Source organism: Adiantum capillus-veneris, chromosome 30 (assembly GCF_014529385.1).
Source record: "Adiantum capillus-veneris isolate H3 chromosome 30, ASM1452938v2, whole genome shotgun sequence".
Classification (NCBI taxonomy): Eukaryota; Viridiplantae; Streptophyta; class Polypodiopsida; order Polypodiales; family Pteridaceae; genus Adiantum; species Adiantum capillus-veneris.
Window position 1 is genome coordinate 64,384,914 of NC_140960.1, and position 22,591 is coordinate 64,407,504.

General features: G+C 46.9%; 1 protein-coding gene across 1 annotated transcript in view; it reads left to right on the forward strand.

Annotated features, from left to right (window-relative positions):
- LOC147418098 (glutamate receptor 3.1-like) overlaps positions 1-18,595 on the forward strand; it is a 57,254-nt gene extending 38,659 nt beyond the window's left edge. The window contains exons 5-7 of the mRNA XM_086506942.1: positions 10,413-10,444; positions 10,521-10,924; positions 16,858-18,595. Of these exons, the coding sequence (XP_086363068.1) occupies positions 10,413-10,444; positions 10,521-10,924; positions 16,858-18,129 (1,708 nt within the window). The 3' untranslated portion in view covers positions 18,130-18,595. The remainder of the gene's footprint in view (positions 1-10,412; positions 10,445-10,520; positions 10,925-16,857) is intronic.
- Positions 18,596-22,591: the final 3,996 nt, after the last annotated feature.

Genomic DNA, 22,591 nt, shown 5'->3' on the forward strand with positions numbered 1-22,591 from the left:
TGCCGACCTAAAACGGACACTGTCAGGCGAGGGCTTCTATAATCAGTGAGTGGAGCAGCAGGATTGGATATCATATAGGACTCTGACTGTCGCACTGGGAGGTGCCCGCCACTAGGACCTGCTCCAGGGTAAAGTGATTGAATAACTGCAAGGGTGTCACTTCTGAAACTCGCATCTAGTCGAAGCATGTCATAGAGGGACACTTGTTGGAAAGTGTTCTTCAAGACTGTCTCTGCTGTATGCTTCTCTTTTTCTACCTGTTGTTGTTCCTCTGGTACTTTGATCTTTTGTAAGTCAGCAACTGCTTCTAAGAAAGCCCCATCAATATCGGAGAGCATAGTAAAAGATCCTTTCTTAGCACTAGGGGATGGCATGTCAGCTGCTGGAGGAGGTGTAGGCATTGGGGAGGAAAGGGCTGTACCTGCTGGAAGATTGAGGCCGAGGGCTGCCCTCTGAGCACGTGTGAGGACACCAGCTGGCTCCTCTACCAGCTGCAACTTGTCTTGAGAGGCAATCATATGGGCAGAAAGGGGTGGCTTGGGGTTGGTACTAACTGCTATCAAATTGATCTTGGGAAAGGTGAATTCAGGTTGGCTCTGACTTGGGCTCGCAGAGGTAGAGGCGCATTGTTTTGGACAATCCTTAGTGTAGTGATCCTGAGCCTCAGGGCAAAGTTGGCATGGAGAAGAGCCTTCTGGCAGAGGGCATTTGCTCTGATAATGCCCATACTCTCCGCATCTGTAGCAGAGTATGGGCTGATTGGAAGGACGAAACGGGGGACGAGGTGGTTGCTGCATGGAGTTGGAGGCTGAAGTGTAGAAGCTCTGAGGGGTTGAGGTGGCATTAGCATTATAAAAACTTTGAGTCGGGAAAGTACTTGACATACCTTGGACAGCAGGGGTATTGAGCAAAGGTGGCATGTAGTTGGGATGGCCGTAGTGGGAAACCATGTTGGATGATGGTGCTAACCCTTGTTGGAGAGAAGGACCAAGACTTTTCTGTATTTTGTGCAATCCCTTTAGGTAGTAACAATCCTTGTCCTCATGTCCAGATTTTTCATAGAAGTGGCAGTAAACCCGAAGGGGGCATTCCTGCGGAGGGTGCCCTGGAGAGCGGCATGAGCTACACCAAACCGTAGCCTTAGTCTCCTGCTGACACTTGAGCTCTTCTAGCTCGCGCTTAATCTGTTCCAATGCCTCATGATTTGGAGGCTTCTCTTGTCTAAGAGAGAAGGACCTCTCCTCTTGAAGAGCTCGCTGTAACTTTAGGGCTTCCAATTCCCTGCGTAAAGAAGTTAAAGGATCAGCAGGACTACCTTCCGAGAACACAGAGGGAGTTTCTATGTGAGGAGAGTTGTTGAACAGCTTCCTAGCCCCCTCTATCCTAGTAGCAGCTGCGATGAACTCCTCGAGAGTGGCGTCGGGTCGGAGACTCTCTCGGAGTTTTTGTTGAGAAGTTTTGGGAAGCGCCTTCTCCACCCACTTTTTAACCATGAATTCACCGGGTTGTTGGGGGAGCTTGGCCACCAACGACTTAGTTTTAGTCATAAGCTCTGCAAAAGTCTCCTCAGGCTTGAGCACCATGTTGGCCAACTCATCCAACACCTTCTCCTGGTAGTCACCCGGCCTGAAAGCTGCACAGAACTGCTGTCTTAAGGCTGCCCAAGTTGCAAAATGGTTCTCTGCAAATTGACTGTACCATTTATCTGCTAGGCCATCCAGGGTGGATGGAAATAGTACCAAATAAGCATCTTCTCTGTTCAGACCACGTCCCCTACAGAGAGATACAAATCTTCTTGCATGGTCGTCAGCATCTTCTGAAGAAAGCCCTTTGAAGGTAGGGAACTTGATGTTTACCTTGGCCAAAACACTAGCTAGTGGCTCCATGATTCCTTGTTGAGCCTGTTGCTCTATAGCTTGCTGTATCAGAATAGGAGAGAGCTTTACTGGAGAAGGTGATCGGGAAGATGGGGAACCTGATGAAGGAATGGGTGATGTGGTATGTGGAGGTATAGGTGATGAGGTTGAAGGATTTCTACAAGGTGTCAAAGGTCGTCTTCCATGATAGTACTTCAGAGGGCTCAGTAGTGCGTTTTGACGCTCGACTGACCTCCTTGTATGTGTCATGCAGTGACCACCAGTCCAACCAAGCTTGGGGCAAGAAAACTTGTGACGGGTCTAGACTCCACCAGACCAGACCAGGTAAGTGACTAGACCCGGCTGGACCAGGGACGAGACCAAGCACGAGGAGGACTAGACCAGGGTTGAGGAGGTCTAGACCAGGGACGAGGACAGGTTGGACCAGGGCGGGAGAGGACTAGACCAATTGGACCAGGCGAGAGGGGACTAGACCAGTTGGACTAGGCGAGAGGAGAACAGTGCAAGGCAAGGTTGGCGAAGGTAGGCGAAGCTAGATAAACCTAACTAGCTTCAAGATTTGCACCTCACAGAGTGAGATTTCAGTTGAGGTCCCCAACATGATCGCCAAAATGAGGGCACCTGTAGCGCGGATAATGTGTCGTGCTCTCTCCAGTGTGGGTGCCCCTCAGTGCAATGTGCGTGACAATCTCACTCAAACAAATGAAAACTCTCTCAAACAGAATGAAACACAGAAACAATGGATAACAACAGAGATACAACAGTGAACCAGAACATGTGGACTTGACTAGCTCAAAGAACCATGTACAGACTTTGGCGTGGCAGCACACTCAGCTCCAGCCCAGAACTCACAGGTACAAGAGGGGTGTCGAGGCTCAGATGTGCAGGGATGGTGAAGCAGTGCTCTGTGTAAGACTTGCTACCTCGATGACGCCGGACCAAAGGCGAAGAAGATAATCCGATGACCAACCGCTACCACTCCTATGTACCACCATAAAGAGCCACCAACGGCTCATAAATGTCAGCCATGTGGTGACCTGGCCACGAGGTCCACTAGACCACCGTCGGTACCCTGCCACGTGTCACTCCTAGGCCAGAGGGTCCAGAGGGTCCGTCCAGTGTGAACCAGCTTGGACCAACTGTACTGTGTCCTGTGAAAGTGACACTGTAGCCCGGCTACAACCCCAAAAGATGATATCTACTGGTGGTCGGATGATGGAGGGGAAGGCTGGTAGAAAGGTGAGTAAGGAGATGGAGGCCAGGTGTATGGTGGAGGGTAGTGGCCATGAGGAGGGTACATTGGATATTAAGTGGCCACCCCATGAGCAGCAGCAGATTGAGTAGGGTGAGTAGGTGGGACAGGTGGAAACCCAGGAAAAGACTGAGTAGGCTGAGAAGGTGGGATAGTTGGTGGGAACCCAGGGAAGCTGTGGTAGAAGGGGGGAGGGAAAGAGGTGGACTGGGAGGGGGAGGCCATAGAGGGCCCATGAAATTGTGAGGAAGCCGATCCTGCTGGCTTAGACTCCATAGTAGGATGTGTTTTCTCAACTGTTTGAGAATCCCTTGAATGCGCTTTGGAAACGTCTGTCTATAGTGCCATAGTAGGAACTTGCGTAGAACTTGGAGCTGTAGCTGTTTGTGAAATGGCTATAGATTGATATTTGGCACATGAGGGACACACTGACTTTACCACAGGAGAAAGTTCCTGAACTGCGACCATATCATTTGCCTCTTTTAACTGTATTTGTTGAGTGCGGACTATATGTTTGAGGTCCTGTACCTGTTGATTGAGAATCCTTATACGATTTTGAGCCTGAGCAATTAACATATCCCTATCCATCGATCGTTGAAGGTGGGTGCGCACTTCCCTTTGCATATTGTCATAGACAGCCCGATGTAGACCGTTAGTACTTGGCAATGAGATGGTTGCATCTATAATCGTTGAAATTGCTCTTTTGTCCGCATCTAGAAGTCTGTCGGCCTAAGGCGCAAAATTGGCAAACATGTCAGGTTGCCCAGAGCTAGGTGTCCTTGAGCTAGATGCCCGTGCAGTACCCCTATGTGTCCCTGCACTAGGAGCAGTAGTAGGTGGTACTGCCGACACCACTGGAGAGTGTGTTTGGGTGCACTTTTGTCCTTTACTTACGGATCATCTTCGCATCTTCATGGACGATTTTTTGACCTTTTCAAGGGCTCAATATTCAACCCTAGTGGAAAATCTAGAGGAACGCCTCGCTCAACTCTCTGCCATCTTCCTCAAATGCAGAGAGACACGCCTAAAGCTCAATCCTAACAAATGTCATTTTTTGGTCACTGAGGGCACACTTCTAGGCCATGTGGTGTTTGCTAAAGGTTTAGCGCCTGACCCAGAGAAGATCGTGGCAATCTTGAAGTTACCATCTCCCATCAACCCAAAAGGTGTGCAGAACTTTGTAGGCCACACAGGCTATCATCGCAGGTTTATACGCATGTATGCATAGGTGGCTTAACCACTGACCCGACTCACCAGTGCTACTGTGCCCTTCCAATGGTCCAATGCAGAGGCTGAAGCTTTTGCATACCTCAAAAAACGCCTCGCTGAAGCGCCTATTCTAGTAGCTCCCGATTGGTCTCTTTGGGTGAGGGCGAGGGCGAGAGCGAGAGCGAGACCATGGGCGAGGGCGAGGCCGACCCAGGGCGAGCCTAGTAAGGCGAAGACAGCAGGCAGTGGCGAGCCAGCATGGCGAGGGCGAGCAAGGCATGTAAGGTGCAGCGGAATGAATGTTGTTCTTTCTCAAGATGAGTGTTCTATAATGTGCTCAAGGTTCCTTTTTGTTCTTATGGAAGGGAGAGCCTTCCGTTCTTAATGAGAGAGTGCTATGATCACAAACAAAGTGAATGGACACTGTGCGTACAAGTGTATGAGATTGAGAGGTAGAGAGAGAAGAGAAATACGACACCAAGACGGTTGTAAAACCCTCCTCCGAAGGCCCCACTCTCGTTGGCAAGAGTGGTCTACGATTGATTGCACAAACCGGTGCAAAGTGTATGCATGAAACTGATGCAAGTCTAGGCTATGTGGGTGTCAACGACGGGGATGGCGAGACCGACGCTATGGCTGAAATCTGCTACTCTTTATCCGCTGTCCAAAAACGCTGCTGGCTGAGTTCTGCTATGGCTGGAAACGCTGTGGAAAACGCTGATTTTTCTGGTCTTTAGGGCTGAAAATCTGCTGGTACTGCGGGGCTGAAATGGCTATGGAGGGCTGAAAACAACCTGCTGAAAATCGCCAACTGCTGAAATCTGCAGCAGATACTACCTGGATGAAAAACGCTAGGTTGGATGAAAGCTTGGCGATGATGATCTGCTGAAAACGCTGTCTTGTGGTGGCTTGGCGGTGAAGATCTACTGAAAACGCTATGTTGAGGGAGGCTAGGCGATGCAAACCAAAAATGCTAGGACCTTCTTGAGGGGAAATCGCCCAAGGTGAGGGAGTCTTGCTGAGAGAGAGGGGGAACCTGTCGCCGAAGGCCTGTGTTCTCCTTGCTCATTTGCCAAATAGTGCTAACCTTGGTTTGCTTATATATTATCTTACCCAATTTGCCCTACCTACTTTCCAACAAAAGTCACTTAAAAATAATAAGTGAAAAATGTCAAAACTAGGTAAAATAGGCTAAATGCATTGAAAAATTACTCTTAAGGATTCTGATGGATTCTGATGGGAATGCTTATGATCATGTTGTGTGCAACCAAAGGATATGCATCTACACTAAGTGTCTAGGCATGCACGGTCTGCGAACAGACTCACAAAAGTTCCGGATCACTTCTAATCTAGACTGACTGGACTGACGGAACCCTGTTATCAAGTAGCTTGTCCACGGACACATAGGGTTGGATGTGTCACGTGACAAGGCAGTGGCGAGCCAGCATGGCGAGGGCGAGCATGGCGAAGGCGAGGATAGGCGAGGGAAACACTAGGAGAGCTCAGTAAGGGCGAGGGCCGAAGGGGAGGCCATCAACGGCTAGGCCATCACAACAACAAAACAAACACAGGTCGGAGCAGGTTGGGAAGATTAAAGCAGGTTGGGAAGATTAAAGGTAATGTAGAGACAGAGAATGAGAATGGTATGTGAAAACGGAGAAGTTAAATTGATAATGAACATATAAATGTGCACACCACAAGATACCCAATTGAAGAGCAATTAGAGAACTTAGTGCCTAGTGTGTCGTGCTAGAGATGATGAGAAGCTAGAAGGTTTACAGCAAGGGGGATGGAATTTCATACAACTTCAATACACCTTCTTACACAAAGACAGAGTCAACAAAATCTAGAAACGCTCTCACCAGAGTAGTGAAGAGAGGCGAAGAGAGGCACATGAAATATAACACAGAGTGAAGGAGAGAGTAGTACAAAATACCCACCAAAGTAGCAGAACCTGTCCACAATGGCCTGCTGCGAAGAGTCCGCAATAGTCGTACATACCCCTCCCTGGAGACCACCAGGTCCAAATGTAGCTGACCAAAATGTTTCATATTGCCCACGCAAAAGCTGACCACATCGTCTAATGCGGCTCTCACACAGATGATGCTCCTGTAGCATAAGAAGATCAATCTCTCCGTCCACAAGGCATCGCTGAAGCTCCTGACGTAAACGACCCCTCTCGCGCTGAAACTAGGGCCCACCTAATCTCTGCACATTCCATGAGACGATCTTAATGGAGAGGAGAGAGAACTGATGTTGCAGCAGTAGCTAACCGTGCTAACTTCGAGGCTTGCTTGGATGGGGAATAATCCACATTCGAGCGTCCCGGAGATAGACGTGATTGCAAAGAGTGTCTAGCCCAGGCCCAAGAAGAGCGAGCCGTGCGCAGGGTAACCTCCTCTGTCCAAGAATCCTCATGTATGTGTACATAGCATGGCGGGCTTTGCGTGTCAGCAAAGAGCTGTACCACAATGTGTCTACATCCTGTTGAGTCTGGAGGTGTCACTGAGAACTTGCCCGACGGCCACAGAGTCTGTACCAAGTCTGTATACCCAGGTCTCCCATATGGTGAGAGAACTCGAGGGCTTGTGCTTGCAACCACTCCAACACTGAGTCCAAAGTCCACTCAGACTGGTCCCTGCCACATAGGGGAAAAGAGAAGCCAACCGTTGAGTCCAGGGCCTCTATCCTTCTACCGGCAAGGAACAATACATGAACTTTGAAGCAAGCTGGCTCAAAGTCTGGTGAAGGGTCGTCGAGAAAACGTGTGAAGTCGTAGGCAAAGAAGTCCCATCGATTACGAATGTCGAAACTCGTCATTCCACGAGGAATTGTCGCAAAGGGAGACGTCTGCACCAGAAGGAGGGTTCGCAAGAAAGGTTGTCCCTCTCTTGCCAAGCGACTCGTGGCAAAAGCACTGACAAGAGATCTCCTAGTAGTCGAGGAATGTCCTGCCCCCCATGTCGACTGTGGGGTAGGAGCGGGAGGTGATGTGGAAGCAGGGGGGCTAGCGGGAGGAGGAGGAGTGGGGGGCGGGGAGGGGCTGAGGGAGAAGGGCGAGGTGGGGAGGGGAACTCGGGGGGAAGGGGCTGTTGAAGGCGAGGTTGAAGTGGAGGGTGGAGGTGGGACCTTGTCCTGCTGAAAAGGGTGGAAGCGGTTCCCTGTGGGAACTCACTGTTGCTGGTCTGAAGCCTGAGGACCACTCTGAGTGCCAGGCTGACGTGGTGGTCCCTGTTGACGCGGACCACGAACCTGCTACCAGCCCTCCTTCGCCTGAGCCCCAGGCTCGGAGGGTGGCTTTGCCTGAGTACCTTGTGACTCTGTCTGCTGCTGCTGGCCAGCCCTTGGAGGCTGGGGCTGAGCCTGAGGTGAAGGTCGGGGCCTCCTCCGTGGACAGGCCTTCGCAAGATGGCCCATGTGACGACAAATGAAACACTGATTCGGGAGGCCCGAATACTCCTAGTTCTGACGGAATCAACCACGACTCACCCGAGGTAGTAGGATGACCTTCGGGAGGGTGTGAGTGTCCCGAACCAGAACACGCACTGTGGGAATGTCAGCCGCCTTGGCAACTACAGGGCTGTCGTGCGAGGTGTCTCAAGGATAGTCCCAATCTCTGAGCCTATCCTGGAAAGGAGTGGAAGGTACTCCCTCCTCAGGCCGGGGAAGCTGACTGAGATGGGCAAGTCTGCCTCCTCGACAAGAACGTAAGCAGCTGGATCCAAACCATGGCGTCATTGTCGAAAGTGTGCCCGAACTGCTCGGATAGCGAGGGGGCTCATCGCAATGACCTTGGACGCCATCTCGGGAGTCTCAAACCTTATCTGGTAGTAGCCACGTCCGAGAAGCTGAACATCGAGAATCTTGCCAACCTTTGCTAAAAGGCGTGCCTGGAGGAGATCACACACCTCTCCTCTACTAGGTCGGGGACCGATGATCTTGCAGATGACGGAGGTTGTAAGGATTCTAGGTGCTAATCCTTAATTAAGTACTTAAACTCATGATTAAGACTTAAGAAACTGAAACTGAACTTAGAACAAGACTTAGAAGACTCTGTGTTTGATTGATCGAATGTGTGATACAAGGGCTCCTTATATAGGAGACGAAGAGACATAAATGAAAAGACACGTCTCTTGGTGAAGAGACACGACTTTAGACGTTGACACATCCTTTCGGCGAAGAGCTACAACCATTGGGCGAAGAGTCGCACCCATAGAGCGAAGGGGTGTGACCAGTCGTCGAAGGAGTGTGGCTTTTGGCGAAGAGACACGTCCTTTGGGTGAAGGGGTGTGACCATCCAAGCGCAGGGGTCCTCCTTGGCATGGCACTTCGCGTATCTGTAACTAGGAGTAGATGTATTGCTGTTAACATAGTCACAATCGTGACATTCCCTCCCATTTAAAATGAGAGCCCGTGTCAAAGAAATGACTTCTGATGTTGATAGAACTCTGGAAAAGCATTGAATCTTTGAAAATCTTCAGTCTTTGAGTTAACTGAAGTCTTTGTCTTGAACCTTTGCTTCTTGCGAAACCTTTTTTCTTTGACTGCTAAATCCCATGTCATTGCATTATTCAAAGACTTTTTAGAGGAATCTGGTTTAATCAGGTTGACTGCATCAAGAGGTTGATCTTCAAAATCCTTCATGCGATGTAAGATTTCTGGTTCAAAATCTTCCAGTAATTGCGAAATATTTGGGGAAGAGGAAATCTTCTCAAGGTATTCTTCAGATGCGATAACTTCAACTTTAGGTGCTAAGCTTTAATTAAGTACTTAAACTCATGATTAAGACTTAAGAAACTGAAACTGAACTTAGAACAAGACTTAGAAGACTCTGTGTTTGATTGATCGAATGTGTGATACAAGGGCTCCTTATATAGGAGACGAAGAGACATAAATGAAAAGACACGTCTCTTGGTGAAGAGACACGACTTTAGACGTAAAGACACATCCTTTCGGGGAAGAGCTGCAACCATTGGGCGAAGAGTCGCACCCGTAGAGCAAAGGGGTGTGACCAATCGTCGAAGGAGTGTGGCTTTTGGCGAAGAGACACGTCCTTTGGGTGAAGGGGTGTGACCATCCAAGCGTAGGGGTCCTCCTTGGCATGGCACTTCGTGTATCTGCAACTAGGAGTAGATGTATTGCTGTTAACATAGTCACAATCGTGACAGAGGTCGCTTCGAGGCGCTCCACCTTTGCGGCTAGGCTCGCTTGCTCTGTCGGCGAGAGAGCAAGTCGGATGGTGGGCTTTCCAGGGTCAGGTGAGGGGGCTTCTGGAGAGTCCCTTTGGGGCGGAGCATGAGCCTCCATCTATGTCTACTGCTATGAGTGCGGCGGATGACAAGAACCAGACAACTTCCGAGGAACTTCGACGGTGAAGGACAAGCCCTCAATGTCGAGGCGCAAGCAGAAACCGAAGGCAACGGGGGGGCGGGGGAGGGTGCGAGAGGGGGAGCTGGAGGTAGTGTTTGAGGGGTGGGGCGGGCGCGTGGGGGCAGAGGAGCGAGCGGGGGAGATAGATGGAGGCGGGGCGGGCAGCAACAGCCCGCAGGGAAGAGAGCAGCGTATGGGCAAAGGGGGGGGGGTGTTCAGCGTACAGCAGCAGCGAGCAGTCGGCTGTGTCTTTATTATTTCCGGACAGAATTTGCTTCATAGAGATTTGCGCTCTCATGTAGATCGAGATGTGGGTATCCTTCTTGTGCAGGAGCACAAGTTATGTATGGATAGTTACCGCAGATGTATCAAGTTGCTGAATGCTTATTTACGCCCCTGCCCCCCCCCCCCCCCCCCCCCCCCCCCCCCCCCCCCCTCTCTCTCTCTCTCTCTCTCTCTCTCTCTCTCTCTCTCTCTCTATAATGAAGTAACATGCAAAGAGCATCTCCTCATGGGATGCTTTTGCCCACCGAGCAGTCTCCTTTTGGTCCTAGGAGGAGAAAATGAGTTAATGGCCAATATAGAGAAATTAGCTCACATAATGGAACTAATTATTTGGAATTTGGGAAGAGGAGCATCCGTGATCAGTCTGGTCTTGAAGTAAAAATTGAATGCTACTTATTTTGTGCATTTTCTCGATGCAGGTTTATATTCTCCACCCTCTTCTTTTCTCAGAGTAAGTATTCATTAAGTGCAAAATCCAAGAGACAATCGACATCTTTTTAAGGGGCTCACCTGCATTCGTGTTTCAGGAGAGAAGGTGAAGAGCACTCTTGGAAGAGCAGTGTTAGTCATCTGGCTATTTGTGGTTCTAATTGTAACATCCAGCTATACTGCCAGTTTGACATCAATCTTGACAGTAGAGCAATTGACACCAACTATACAGGGTATAGCTGGATTGGTTGCTAGCAATGTTCCCATCGGATATCAGGGAGGATCATTTGTGGAAGAGTACCTTCTGCAGCTTAATGTCCCTAAAGAGAGACTTGTCCCCTTGAACACCTTGACAAGCTATGCAAAGGCTTTGAAGAAAGGACCTAGCAATGGAGGTGTTGGTGCAATTGTCGATGAGCTTCCTTATGTGCAGCTATTCCTCTCTTCTGAATGTGATTTCACCATTGCTGGACAAGAGTTCACAAAGAGCGGCTGGGGCTTTGTAAGTGGTGCTTATCTTTTTTACCAAGTAGTGGTGCTTATCTTAAGGATACTTATCCTCATGTAGCATTGGAGTCTTTCAAGGGAGCATGCCCTAGTTCTTTTTGGACAAATAAACTTAATGCTTGCTCAGCTTCTCGTGTGTATGAGCGTTTGCCCATCTGCCATTACCTGTTATTGCTGGTTCATTTGGGTCAGATTTCTATCATTTTTGGCGTAAGTAAACCATGGAATTCTTGGAAGCAATTGTGAATTGTTGGATAAAGCTTGTCAATTAGTGCCACATGGCAAGCTAATAGTAGCAAACATTTTTTGCTTGCAATAGGGCATCAATAAAATGTAACAGGGCTACAGTGTCCTTCACGGTACAGTGTCCTTCACAGGACAGACAGTTGGACAGTTGTTACAGTTGGTCTGGTTAACATTGGACGGACCCTCTGGCTGGGGAGTGACACGTGGCAGGGTACTGACGGTGGTCTAGTGGACATCGTGGCTAGGTCACCACCACCACTCAGTTTGGAGATAGACTTAGCTGACTAGACATTTATGAGCCGTTGGTGGCTCTTTATGATGGTACATGTGAGTAGTAGCGGTTGGGGCAGGATCATCATCTTCTTCCCCTCTGGTCCTAGTACGTAGTCGTCTAGAGTGAGTCTATACACAGAGCACACGTCTTCACCATCCCGGCACATCTGAGCCTCGACACCCCATTGTACCTGTGAGTCCTGGGCTGGAGCTGAGTGTGCTGCCACGCCAGAGTCTGTATCAGTCTTTGATATAGTCGAGTCATATGTTCTGGTCTGCTGTTGTGTCTTTGTGAGCTCTGTTGATGTTTATTGTTTCCTTTCTGTTCAGTCTGTTTGAGTGAGATTGTCACGCACTTTGCATTGAGGACCACCCACTGTAGAGAGCACGACACATTATCCGCGCTACAGGTGCTCTCATTTTGGCGACCACGATGGGATCTCAACTGAAATCTCACTCTGTGAGGTGCAAATCTTGAAGCTAGTTGGGTCTATCTAGCTTCGCCTACCTTGCCTAGCTTTGCCGACCTTGCCTTGCACTGCTCTCCTCTAGCCTGGTCCAATTGTTCTCCTCTCGTCTAGTCCAACTGGTCTAGTCCTCTCGCCTTGGTCCAACCTGTCCTCGTCCCTGGTCTAGACCTCCTCGACCCTGGTCTAGTCCTCCTCGTCCCTGGTCCAGCCTGGTCTAGTCACTTGCCTGGTCTAGTAGAGTCTAGACCAGTCTTCAGCCAATTCAAGGTTTTCTTGCCCAAGGGTTGGTTGGATTGATTGTCACTGCATGACACATACAAGGCGGTCGTTCGAGCGTCAAAGCGCACTACTGAGCCCTCCGAAGTACTATAATAGAAGACGACCTCTGGTACCTAGTAGAAGTCCATCAACCTCATCACCTATACCTCCACATATATCACCCATTCCTTCATCTGGTTCCATATCTTCCAGATCACCTTCTCCAGTAAAGCTCTCTCCGATTCTGCTACAGCAGGCTACTGAGCAACAGGCTCAGCAAGGGGCCATGGAGCCGTTGGCTAGTGTTTTGGCTAAGGTAAACATCAAGTTCCCTACATTCAAAGGACTCTCTTCAGAAGATGCTGACGACCATGCAAGGAGGTTTGTATCTCTCTGTAGGGGTCATGGTCTTAACAGGGAAGATGCTTATTTGGTACTCTTTCCATCCACCTTGGATGACTTAGCAGACAAATGGTACAGCCAGGTTGCAGAGAACCATTTTGCAACCTGGGCAGCCTTAAGGCAACAGTTCTGTGCAGCTTTCAGGCCAGGTGACTACCAGGAGAAGGTGTTGGATGAGTTGGCCAACATGGTGCTCTAGCCAGAGGAGACTTTTGCAGAACTTATAACGAAAACCAAGTCTCTTGTTGCCAAGCTTTCCCAGCAACCATGTGAATTTATGATTAAGAAATGGGTAGAGAAGGCGCTTCTCAAAAGTTCTCAGCAAAATTTATGAGAGAGTCTCCGACCCGACGCCACTATGGAGGAGTTCATCACAGCTGCTACGAGGATAGAGGGGGCTAGGAAGCTGTTCACCAACCCCCCTCACATGGAGACTCCCTCTGTGTTTTTGGAAAGTCCCTCTGATCCTTTAACTTCTTTACGCAAGGAACTGGAAGCCCTAAAGTTACAGCGAGCTCTTCAAGAGGAGAGGTCCTTCTCTCTTAGAGAAGAGAAGCCTCAACATCACGAGGCATTGGAACAGATTAAGCGTGAGCTAGAAGAGCTCAAGTGTCATCAAGAGACTAAGGCTACGGTTTGGTGTAGCTTATGCCGCTCTCCAGGGCACCCTCCACAGGAATGCCCCCTTCGGGTTTATTGCCACTTCTGTGAAAAATCTGGACATGAGGACAAGGACTGTTACTACCTCAAGGGATTGCGACAAATACAGAGAAGTCTTGGTCCTACTCTTCAACAAGGGCCAGCACCTGTATCCAACATGGTTTCTCCCTGTGGCCATCCACACCATATGCCACCTTTGTTGACAGCCCCTCCTATGCAAGGTATGCAGAGCACTTTTCCCTCTCAGAGCTTTTATCATACCCTTGCTCCCCCATCACCTCAAAGCTTCTATGCCTCCACCTCCAACTCAATGCACCAGGACCAAGGACCACCTCGCCCTTCGACTCGCCCTTTGAATCGGCCCATTTTGTGCTACAGATGCGGGGAATATGGGCATTACCAAAGCAAATGCCCCCTGCTAGAAGGGTCCCCTCCTTGCCGTCATTGCCCTGAAACGAAGGATCACTACAGTAAGGATTGCCCTAAACTTCGTGCATCCACGGCTTCGAACTCAAGTCAAAGCCAGAATGAGTTTGCCTTTCCCAAGATCAACTTGATAGCAGTGAGCACTGTTTCTCAGTCGCCCCCTTCTACCCACGTGGTTACCCCTCAAAATAAGCCGCCGCAATTGGCAGAGGAGCCATGGGGCGTCCTCACCAGGGCCCAGAGAGCCGCTCTCGGTTTTAGCATTCCATCAAGTTCAACTCCTCCACACATTCTCACACCAGTGGATACCCTGCCTGCAGCGGTAAACAAGCCATTCCCCAGTGCCATCAAAGAATCCAAATCCTTGCTCTCCGATATTGATGAAGCTTTCTCGGAAGCAGTTTCCGATCTACAGAAGATCAAGGTACCAGAGGAACAACAGGTAGAAAAAGAGAAGCTTGCAGCAGAGACAGTCTTGAAGAACACTTTCCAATAGAAGCCATCGCCTGACAGTGTCCGTCTTAGGTTGGCAATTGTTAGGAGTGATAGTGGATAGTGGATCTAGCATCAACCTGATGCCCGAGTTCACTATGTTAGCTCTAGGTCTACAGCCTACTCGCCCTGCTCCTTTCACGGTTACATTGGCCGACCAGCGGACAGTCTACCCAGTGGGCATAGTGGACAATGTGCCTCTGCAGGTACAAGACTTTACTTTTAACTTGGATTTTGTTGTGGTTCGTCTTCCCCAGGTTGAGGGCGGATTTCCTTTGCTCATTGGAAGACCATGGGTGCGACACACTAAAGCACTTCATGATTGGGGAAACGACGCAATGTGGATACATACTTCTGGCTCCTCGATGCAACCCATTCTCTTAGAAGGTGGTATGGATCCCGTGGTGCAGCAAGTTTCTTTGTCAATGGAAACCAAACCTGAACAAGAACAACCTACTACACCTGAAGGGTCAGATGAAGATCTGCTCGAGTGGTTGGAGGTTACCAAATCTATGCCTTGTTATGGAGTCTCTATTCAATCTTGGCCTGAAGATACACCTTCTTCAAATGTTTCCACAGTCACTAAACCTAATGTGCCAGCTCAAGAGTTGAAGGTCACAGAAGATACTCCTGATGCGCTCTCGGTGAAAGCCCTCTTGATGAAAGCCGTTGAATTTGGAAAGCCTATGAAAAAGTATATAAGCGGGAAGAAATCTCCCCTACAGGAGTTCACCACCCCTCAAAACATCAACCCCTGTGGTGTCTGCTTCTCCGACCAGAACAAAGCTCTCCTCTGCATCTAGCATCCTGCAAGATGAATTCCACGATCATGGTATCTGTCTTGGTCATGATAATTGGGTGCTTCTTATTTGCCCCTAGTCCACCTCATCCCCTCGCCCCCTACCCCTCGCCCTACCCTCCCCCTCTCCCACTTTCCCCCTCACTACGTCTCGCCCTACCCCCTCTCCCACTCACCCTCGCCCCCTCACTACCCCTCGCCCTACCCTCCCCCTCACTACCCCTCGCCCTAGTCCTAGTCCCTCGCCCCCTAACCCCCCTTTCCCCCTCGCCTCGCCCTAGTCCCTTCCCCTCGCCCCCTCGCCCTCGCCCTAGTCCCTCTCCCTCACCCCCTCGCCCTCGCCCTCGCCCTAGTCCCTCCCCCTCACCCCCTCGGCCTACCCTCCCCCTCGCCCTCGCCCTCGCCCTCGCCCTAGCCCTACCCTCACCCCCTCGCCCCTACCCACCCCCTCTCTTGCCCTCGCCCTTGCCCTCCCCCTACTCGCCCCTACCCACCCCGTCACACACTCTCGCCCCTACCTACCCCCTCTCTTGCCCTCGCCTTGCCCTCCCCCTACTCGCCCCTACCCACCCCTTCACACACTCTCGCCCCTACCCACCCCCTCTCTTGCACTCGCCCCTACCCACCCCCTCACACACCTCCTACTCGCCCCTACCCACCCCCTCACACACTCTCGCCCCTACCCACCCCCTCTCTGCCCTCGCCCCTATCTAGCCCCCCAACCACCCCTTTCCCCCTCGCCCCTACCTAGTCTCTCCTCCCCCCTCCCTCACCCCTACCTAGTGAGCATATCACTTTGCTGTGGTGGAGCCTCATTTTGTTGTGCCAGTTGGGATTCTTGGACTAAAAAATCATACTGGGATCCCGCCTATTCAAAGGCTTAAGGCATTTGCAAGCAGTGCAGTGTTTTTACCCTGTGAATATGGTGTACTTCTCCTGCTATAAGGTCATGGTTGGGCCTCACACTGCTTCACGAAAGATGTACGGAGGCGGTGCCTAGTGGTTTTCTTTCACACTTTTTCCAGTATTCCTCTCACTGAGACGGTGAGCGGTCTTGTGGCGGGCAACCTGTAGCAGGGCTACAGTGTCCATCAAGGTACAGTGTCCTTCACAAGACAGACAGTTGGACAGTTGTTATAGTTGGTCTGGTTCACAGTGGACGGACCCTCTGGCTTGGAGGTGACACGTGGCAGGGTACCGACGGTGGTCTAGTGGACATCGTGGCCAGGTCACCACCACCACTCAGTTTGGAGATAGACTTAGCTGACTGGACATTTATGAGCCGTTGGTGGCTCTTTATGATGGTACATGTGAGTAGTAGCGGTTGGGGCAGGATCATCATCTTCTTCACCTCTGGTCCTGGTACGTAGTCGTCTAGAGTGAGTCTATACATAGAGCACACGTCTTCACCATCCCGGCACATCTGAGCCTCGACACCCCATTGTACCTGTGAGTCCTGGGCTGGAGCTGAGTGTGCTGCCACGCTAGAGTCTGTATCAGTCTTTGAGATAGTCGAGTCATATGTTCTCGTCTGCTGTTGTGTCTTTGTGAGCTCTGTTGATGTTTATTGTTTCCTTTCTGTTCAGTCTGTTTGAGTGAGATTGTCACGCACATTGCACTGAGGACCACCCACTGTAGAGAGCACGACACATTATCCGCGCTACATAAAGCATATGCATTGTCTTATGCATATGTAGGCCATGTGAGAGATAGTTGGCAATTTTATTTTCCTATTTCTATAAAGGGGGACATCGAGAGGTGGGTTACATACTCATTCTTATCCTCTTATGCTTTCACCTTGTTATGTCAATGAAAAATCTAGGCATAAAACCTTACCAGCAGCATGCAATCTCAAAAAGATTGTCTGTAGTTTATTTTGACACAATTGCTTTTGTTATGCAGGCATTTCCTAAGGGATCACAGCTAGCAATTGACATGTCGACAGCAATTCTAGAGCTTTCAGAAAACGGTGAGCTGCAGCAAATACATGATCTGTGGCTCAGTGGATATGCATGTAACTCAAAGGTGCAAGTGCAATCCAATGAGCTAAATCTTCGAAGCTTCTGGGGTCTCTTCCTTATTACAGGAGTTGTTTCGCTGTTCTGTGTCGTATGCTATCTAATTCGCATGATTTGGCAATACAACAAACGGACTGCTGCTGATCCTCCACCGATGCAGCCTCCTGATGGACCTGAAAACCAGCGCATGGCTTCCCGTTTCCGGCGTGGCGCAAGCTTTTTGAAGTCTCTGGCCTCTTTCATCGAGGAAGCTGAAGTGAATGAGGGTGAGGTAAAAAATATCAGAAGGGACTCTGTTAAGTCAAGGTCCAGCAAAGAGAGATCTCCTATAGATAGTACAAGGGTGTCCATGAGTGAGAGGTCAATGGAAAGCAGTAACCGCGATTCAATGGCATCAACAGAGGATGGCCGTGCTGATTTGCGTGACCTTCTGAGGGAATTATCTTTGACATTTAAGGCTGCAAATAGTCGAATCGTGGAAGAGGGCTTAGAGGACATACAAATCTCTCCCAATGAAGAAAGCAGCAGTATGCAAGAGCAAAGTGCAAAGAAGGGTAAGACTCTTCCAGTAGTGTCAAAGCGCCTGAACACACTCAAGTCCTTTATTTTCAAGCCTCAGCACAATACGATAGAGGAGGAGAACGTGAACTCTTCGGTTCTGTCAAGAAGCGGTGAATCCGATGATGCTGCAATTGTACAGCCGGCTTCTACTAGCTTTGCTGCAAGTCGTGGGGACACACACAAGTCGTCTGTATCTAGAAGACCATTGGACAGAAGGTCCATTACTTTCAAATCTATTCTTTTCAGATCTCCCAGTGGCAAGGCAAGGGAAGAAGCTAGCACCAGCAAAGTTGCAACTGAGGGTCTGCCGTTGAAACCCGAGTTGGTCGAGGAGGGTCTGATTACTGCGGGGACAAGTTGCAGGATAGTAGAAAAAGAAACACCGACCACTCAATTGGAGGTCAAATGTGCTGTTGATGGTGATGATAAGCAGGATATTAAAAGTATCCCTGAGCCAGTTGCAATTGTATGCACAACAATGTCAGACGCGCCTCTGCAAGTTCGTGAGCCAAACAACAGCATCAAGGAAGGCAGTTGCATCAAAGCAGAGTCGATCCTCAAGTTGAAGAGCATCGATGAGCAGGATGAAGTCTGAAGACAAGTTGGGAAGAGGACTACTATACAAAGCTCTATATGTCAAAATCAATGAGATTGGATTCTGAAGTATGAGTGAGGTGTGTGTGTGTTGCTGTTTTAAATTAATACATATACACAAAAGAACATAAAAGTTCAAATGATAGCCGGCTTTAGACAAAGGACAAGGAGTAGCACAAAAACAACTCAAGTCTTTGAATTATTTCTGTACATCGATATAAGAACGAGATCTCATTCTAGTGTTTTTATACATGGGGTAATCTGCATTGATTGTTCTATAATGTGACGAAAGTCAGGTAGTGACGGATAACAACTAAGCCAAAAAAATCCCAAGAAAGGATGGAGTTCTCACATGCATTGATGCAAACAAGACAACATATATGTTAGCTTTGTATTACAGGTGTCGATGGAGTTTATAAGTTGTTATCCATGTCCATTTTACAACATTTTTAACTTAAAACCAGTGTCCAAAGTAATCTTGAATTCCTGTTTTTCTTTTTTTCAGGTATAAGGTGTGTTTTTTGTTCCTTTTTAGGTTCCTTTCTCACTTGTAATAAAGAAGGTCATCACTCCTTTTAAATACAAGTGAGATTTTATAAGTTATAAATAAGGTGATTATATATCCTATTTTTTAAGACTTTAAATAGCTATTTATATACATAAATAAAATTTTGATTAGAAGGCCGCTATCTCTTTTGATCCAAGTGTTTTACACTTAGCTTTGTCCCAATCAATTTGTATGTTTGTTTAAATATACCAATCCTTCCACTAGGTATCTTGTACTTTTGAATGTCTTAATTTTTTAAGGAGTTCATGATGCCATGAACTGATAATGTATTTGTACAGTTATTCCTTGTGGTCTACTTAGAGAAAGCGCTATTAATACCACACAAGCTACTCTAATAAAACTCGTCAAAGTAATTGAGATATAAAACTGGGCTTAGTATAGTTGTTTCTAGATAGCCAAAGTAGATAAATACCCTATACATTTTATTATTATTTAAAATAAAAAACAATGCTAGCTCTGTAGTCTTTATGTTCAATAATTCAATGCTTCATCTTGAGACACCAACAGTAACGAAAAACCCCCAACTGAGAGGAGCCAATATTTTGCTCATTTAGTGTCAAAAAAATTAATACCAACAAGTGAACGAAGTGTCATCCCTGACAGCAGACCACCCTTCAATGTCAGATTAAAAAACCACCCTTCAATGTCGGATAAAAAAACACAAAAAGGTCAACATAGTATGTGTCATTTGTGTGATTTTAAAAAAATCATTTTAGAGCACCCTTCAATGTCAGATAAAAAAACCACCCTTCAATGTCGGATAAAAAAACACAAAAAGGTCAACATAGTATGTGTCATTTGTGTGATTTTAAAAAAATCATTATAGAGCACGTTTGGCATATGCATTGAGTAAGCGATCACATGATAATACATAGTTATCTATAGTCCCGATAGTGTAGATGTGAGTTTTTATCTAAAAAACCACTTTAGAGTAGGTGTTGCATGCGACATAATACATCAAGCAAGAGTTGTGAAACTTCACGCAAATAGGTGCAACATTCACAATATGGCACGTGGGATGCAATAGGTTTTACCTATTATATAGAGATCATTGCAAGAAAATACAAAGGCCGGTATAGTACATACGGCATAAATTAGCAGGAAAAAACCATTTTACGCAAGAGAAAAGAGCATTTAGAAAAAAACTTGTATAAGTTGTAGAAAAAAAACCCAAGCCGTCGGGTAAAGCACCAACTATAGAATACCCAATGCAAAAAATATAGAAATCATTTTCGAGAAAGTGTAGGCAGTAATATGCAGAGAATAACAGTGTAGGTTGACAAACAGAGCCAGTCAGGCAAGGCACGGACTTGCGAGGTGCTTTCATGCTCCATTGAAGAAGAATTTGTGAATGAGATTATTGATGTCCTCCAGTGCTGAGAAGCAGTCACAAGAAGAATATAAGATCATGTATAGTAGACTAATTCACATATTCAGTGCTGCTTTATGTGGTCAATTACTTATCTTCTTGATAAATTCTATAGAAGAGATTTTAAGATTCTCTTTTCCAAACAAAACGGAGATCAAAGTTTTCATTACAAGGATCGTGTAACAGCATCAAGAAGTTAAGGAATTGCATAGAGGTGGAGAAAAACCCCAAAGATGTATCAAAACCGTTTCCATAATTTATGTTGGCTCGATTTTAAGGAAATCTGGGTATATCAACTTGATTTCGTTGAAGAAGGTTTTGTTATTGAGGCCAAGGATATCATCCATGTATCTATATGTATGATTAAAAAGAGAAAGTTTCTCAATAAACAATTTATATTCAAAAAAGGCTAGGTACACGTTGCTCATAAGGGGTGAGAAAATACCAAGGCTTTGGTTATAGCCATGACTACCAAAGTGTACTGAATGATTATCTAGAAGCCATGAGATGACGTGAGAAAGCTTATTCTCGTCAAAGTGGGAAGATGTGATGAGTTTTTTAATCCATCTAGGTTTATTAACAAGAGAAATGTGGGAGAGTCCTCGTAGTAGCTGAGCATGGCTAAATGCATTCTTAGCCATTTTCTAAAAAACACTTTTCAGTCCTGTATCACCAATAAGGGGAATGTTTTCGTAACATTGAGTAATATCAACAACAAAAAGATGAAAGATTTGACTAGGAAGGTTGAGAGGAACTTCTGTAAAACTTTTAACAAGCCAAGTTGGATTGAAGTGGATTTTGAGAAAATCTAAACATATCTTTTGCTTCAACACATATAAGGATAAGGCATAAAGTAATGTCTTTAGTAATATCAGTAGAGATTCAATTCGAGGCATCGAATATCCATCAAAACTTGTGTTTGTGATGTTTATAGGTAGGAAATAACACATGTAATTTGATTGTCTCTAGAGAATATCCAAGATTTCTACAATGTTTTGAAATAATATTGGTAACTTCATTAGGAGATAAGTTAAGTAAAGTAAACTCACCCCCCTTAAGTTGTAAGTGAGCAACTTTCCATGTGAGGTTTTTGCACATAAGAGTAGGGAAATTGGCGGCTTTGTCAAGACCAACAATAACCCAAATATGTGCAAGTTCTTGAAATTTTAAGCTAAGATTAGGTGTGATCCATGTACTATATGTAGATAACCATTTATGTTGTAAAAGAGTCACCTTCAAAAAAATCACTGTCGAACCAATTTGGTAAAGTCCTATAGGATTGTCTTCTCCAGTTGGAGAGATTTGACTAGCTCAATCAAACAGCTAAGTAAAGGTGAAAGGGCAAGGTATGTGTTTTTTGGAAAAGTAGGAATGTGGTTTAGTCCATTAGCAATGATCTTTTGGACTGAAGGATCATTAATTACTTTAAGATCACAAGTGCATACATGCCTACCTTAATCCCCAAAGTCTTAAAAAAAAGCATCAAACTTTTCACAAGAACAATTAGGGATAGTATTGTGGCGTAAAAATTCATTGTTGTAAACTAAAATTTTAATAGGCTAATGATATGTCCACCCAATTAGGACCGTATCTAACATATTACGGCTACCAAAAAGTGTATCAAAACACTCACAAAAGATAGTCTTGGGTGAAAACCAATCCAAGAGTTCATTCTGGTACAAACAATGTATATAGATATGCTTCGCCATAGAAGTCATTTGAAAGCTACTTTTGTCACAAGGGCCAAAAATCACTTGCATGGTAACAAGATTACATGTCAAGGAGGTGACGGATGGGTGTGTTTCTTCCTCTCCCTCTAATGAAGCTATAAGATTTACCCCTATTGAAGCTCGAAGAAGTGCTAGGTGTTAGAAAAGATGTGAAAGAGCTATTGGGGGTGGTTAAAGAGTTAAGTCTTTTAAGTGAGGGAGAATCATCATCTTCAATGCAAGGCTTGAGTAATCCAATAATAATTTTAATCCCCATGTAGTTGGCATAGGTAGTGAGATACGTGCTAGTTTTTTTTTCAATTGAAGTTCCTTAAGAATATCAAGCATTAGACCACGAAAAGTGTTAAAAGAAATCTGAGTAATAACCAGGGGTTTATCTTGCCCATCCAACCAAGAGAAAATAAGGGACAAATGAAAATCCACATGTTTCTCTAGGAAGAGTTGTTCCAAGAGATTGAGCATGGTCGAACCACATAATACTGGAATCACACTAGGCTTTTCGGCCCAAAAATTTGCAAGCACATTTTAAGTATGATCAAAAGACATTCCATATAGACTCAATGTAGAAGTTTGGATTGCTCTTGGAAAACTTCATACTCCCTTTCGTGCGAATATGTAGACCAGCATTAGATGAACACTTAGAGTGATTAACAAAATTGAGACTAAAAGGAGCCTTAATGAGCTCCCCTTTGTTAGGAGCTGTCCACCTTTAAGAATTTTGCGTCTACAATTCTCCATAGTGGAAGCAGGGAGGTTGGCCAAATAAACCCATGTTTCACTCAAGATAGGTGCCAAA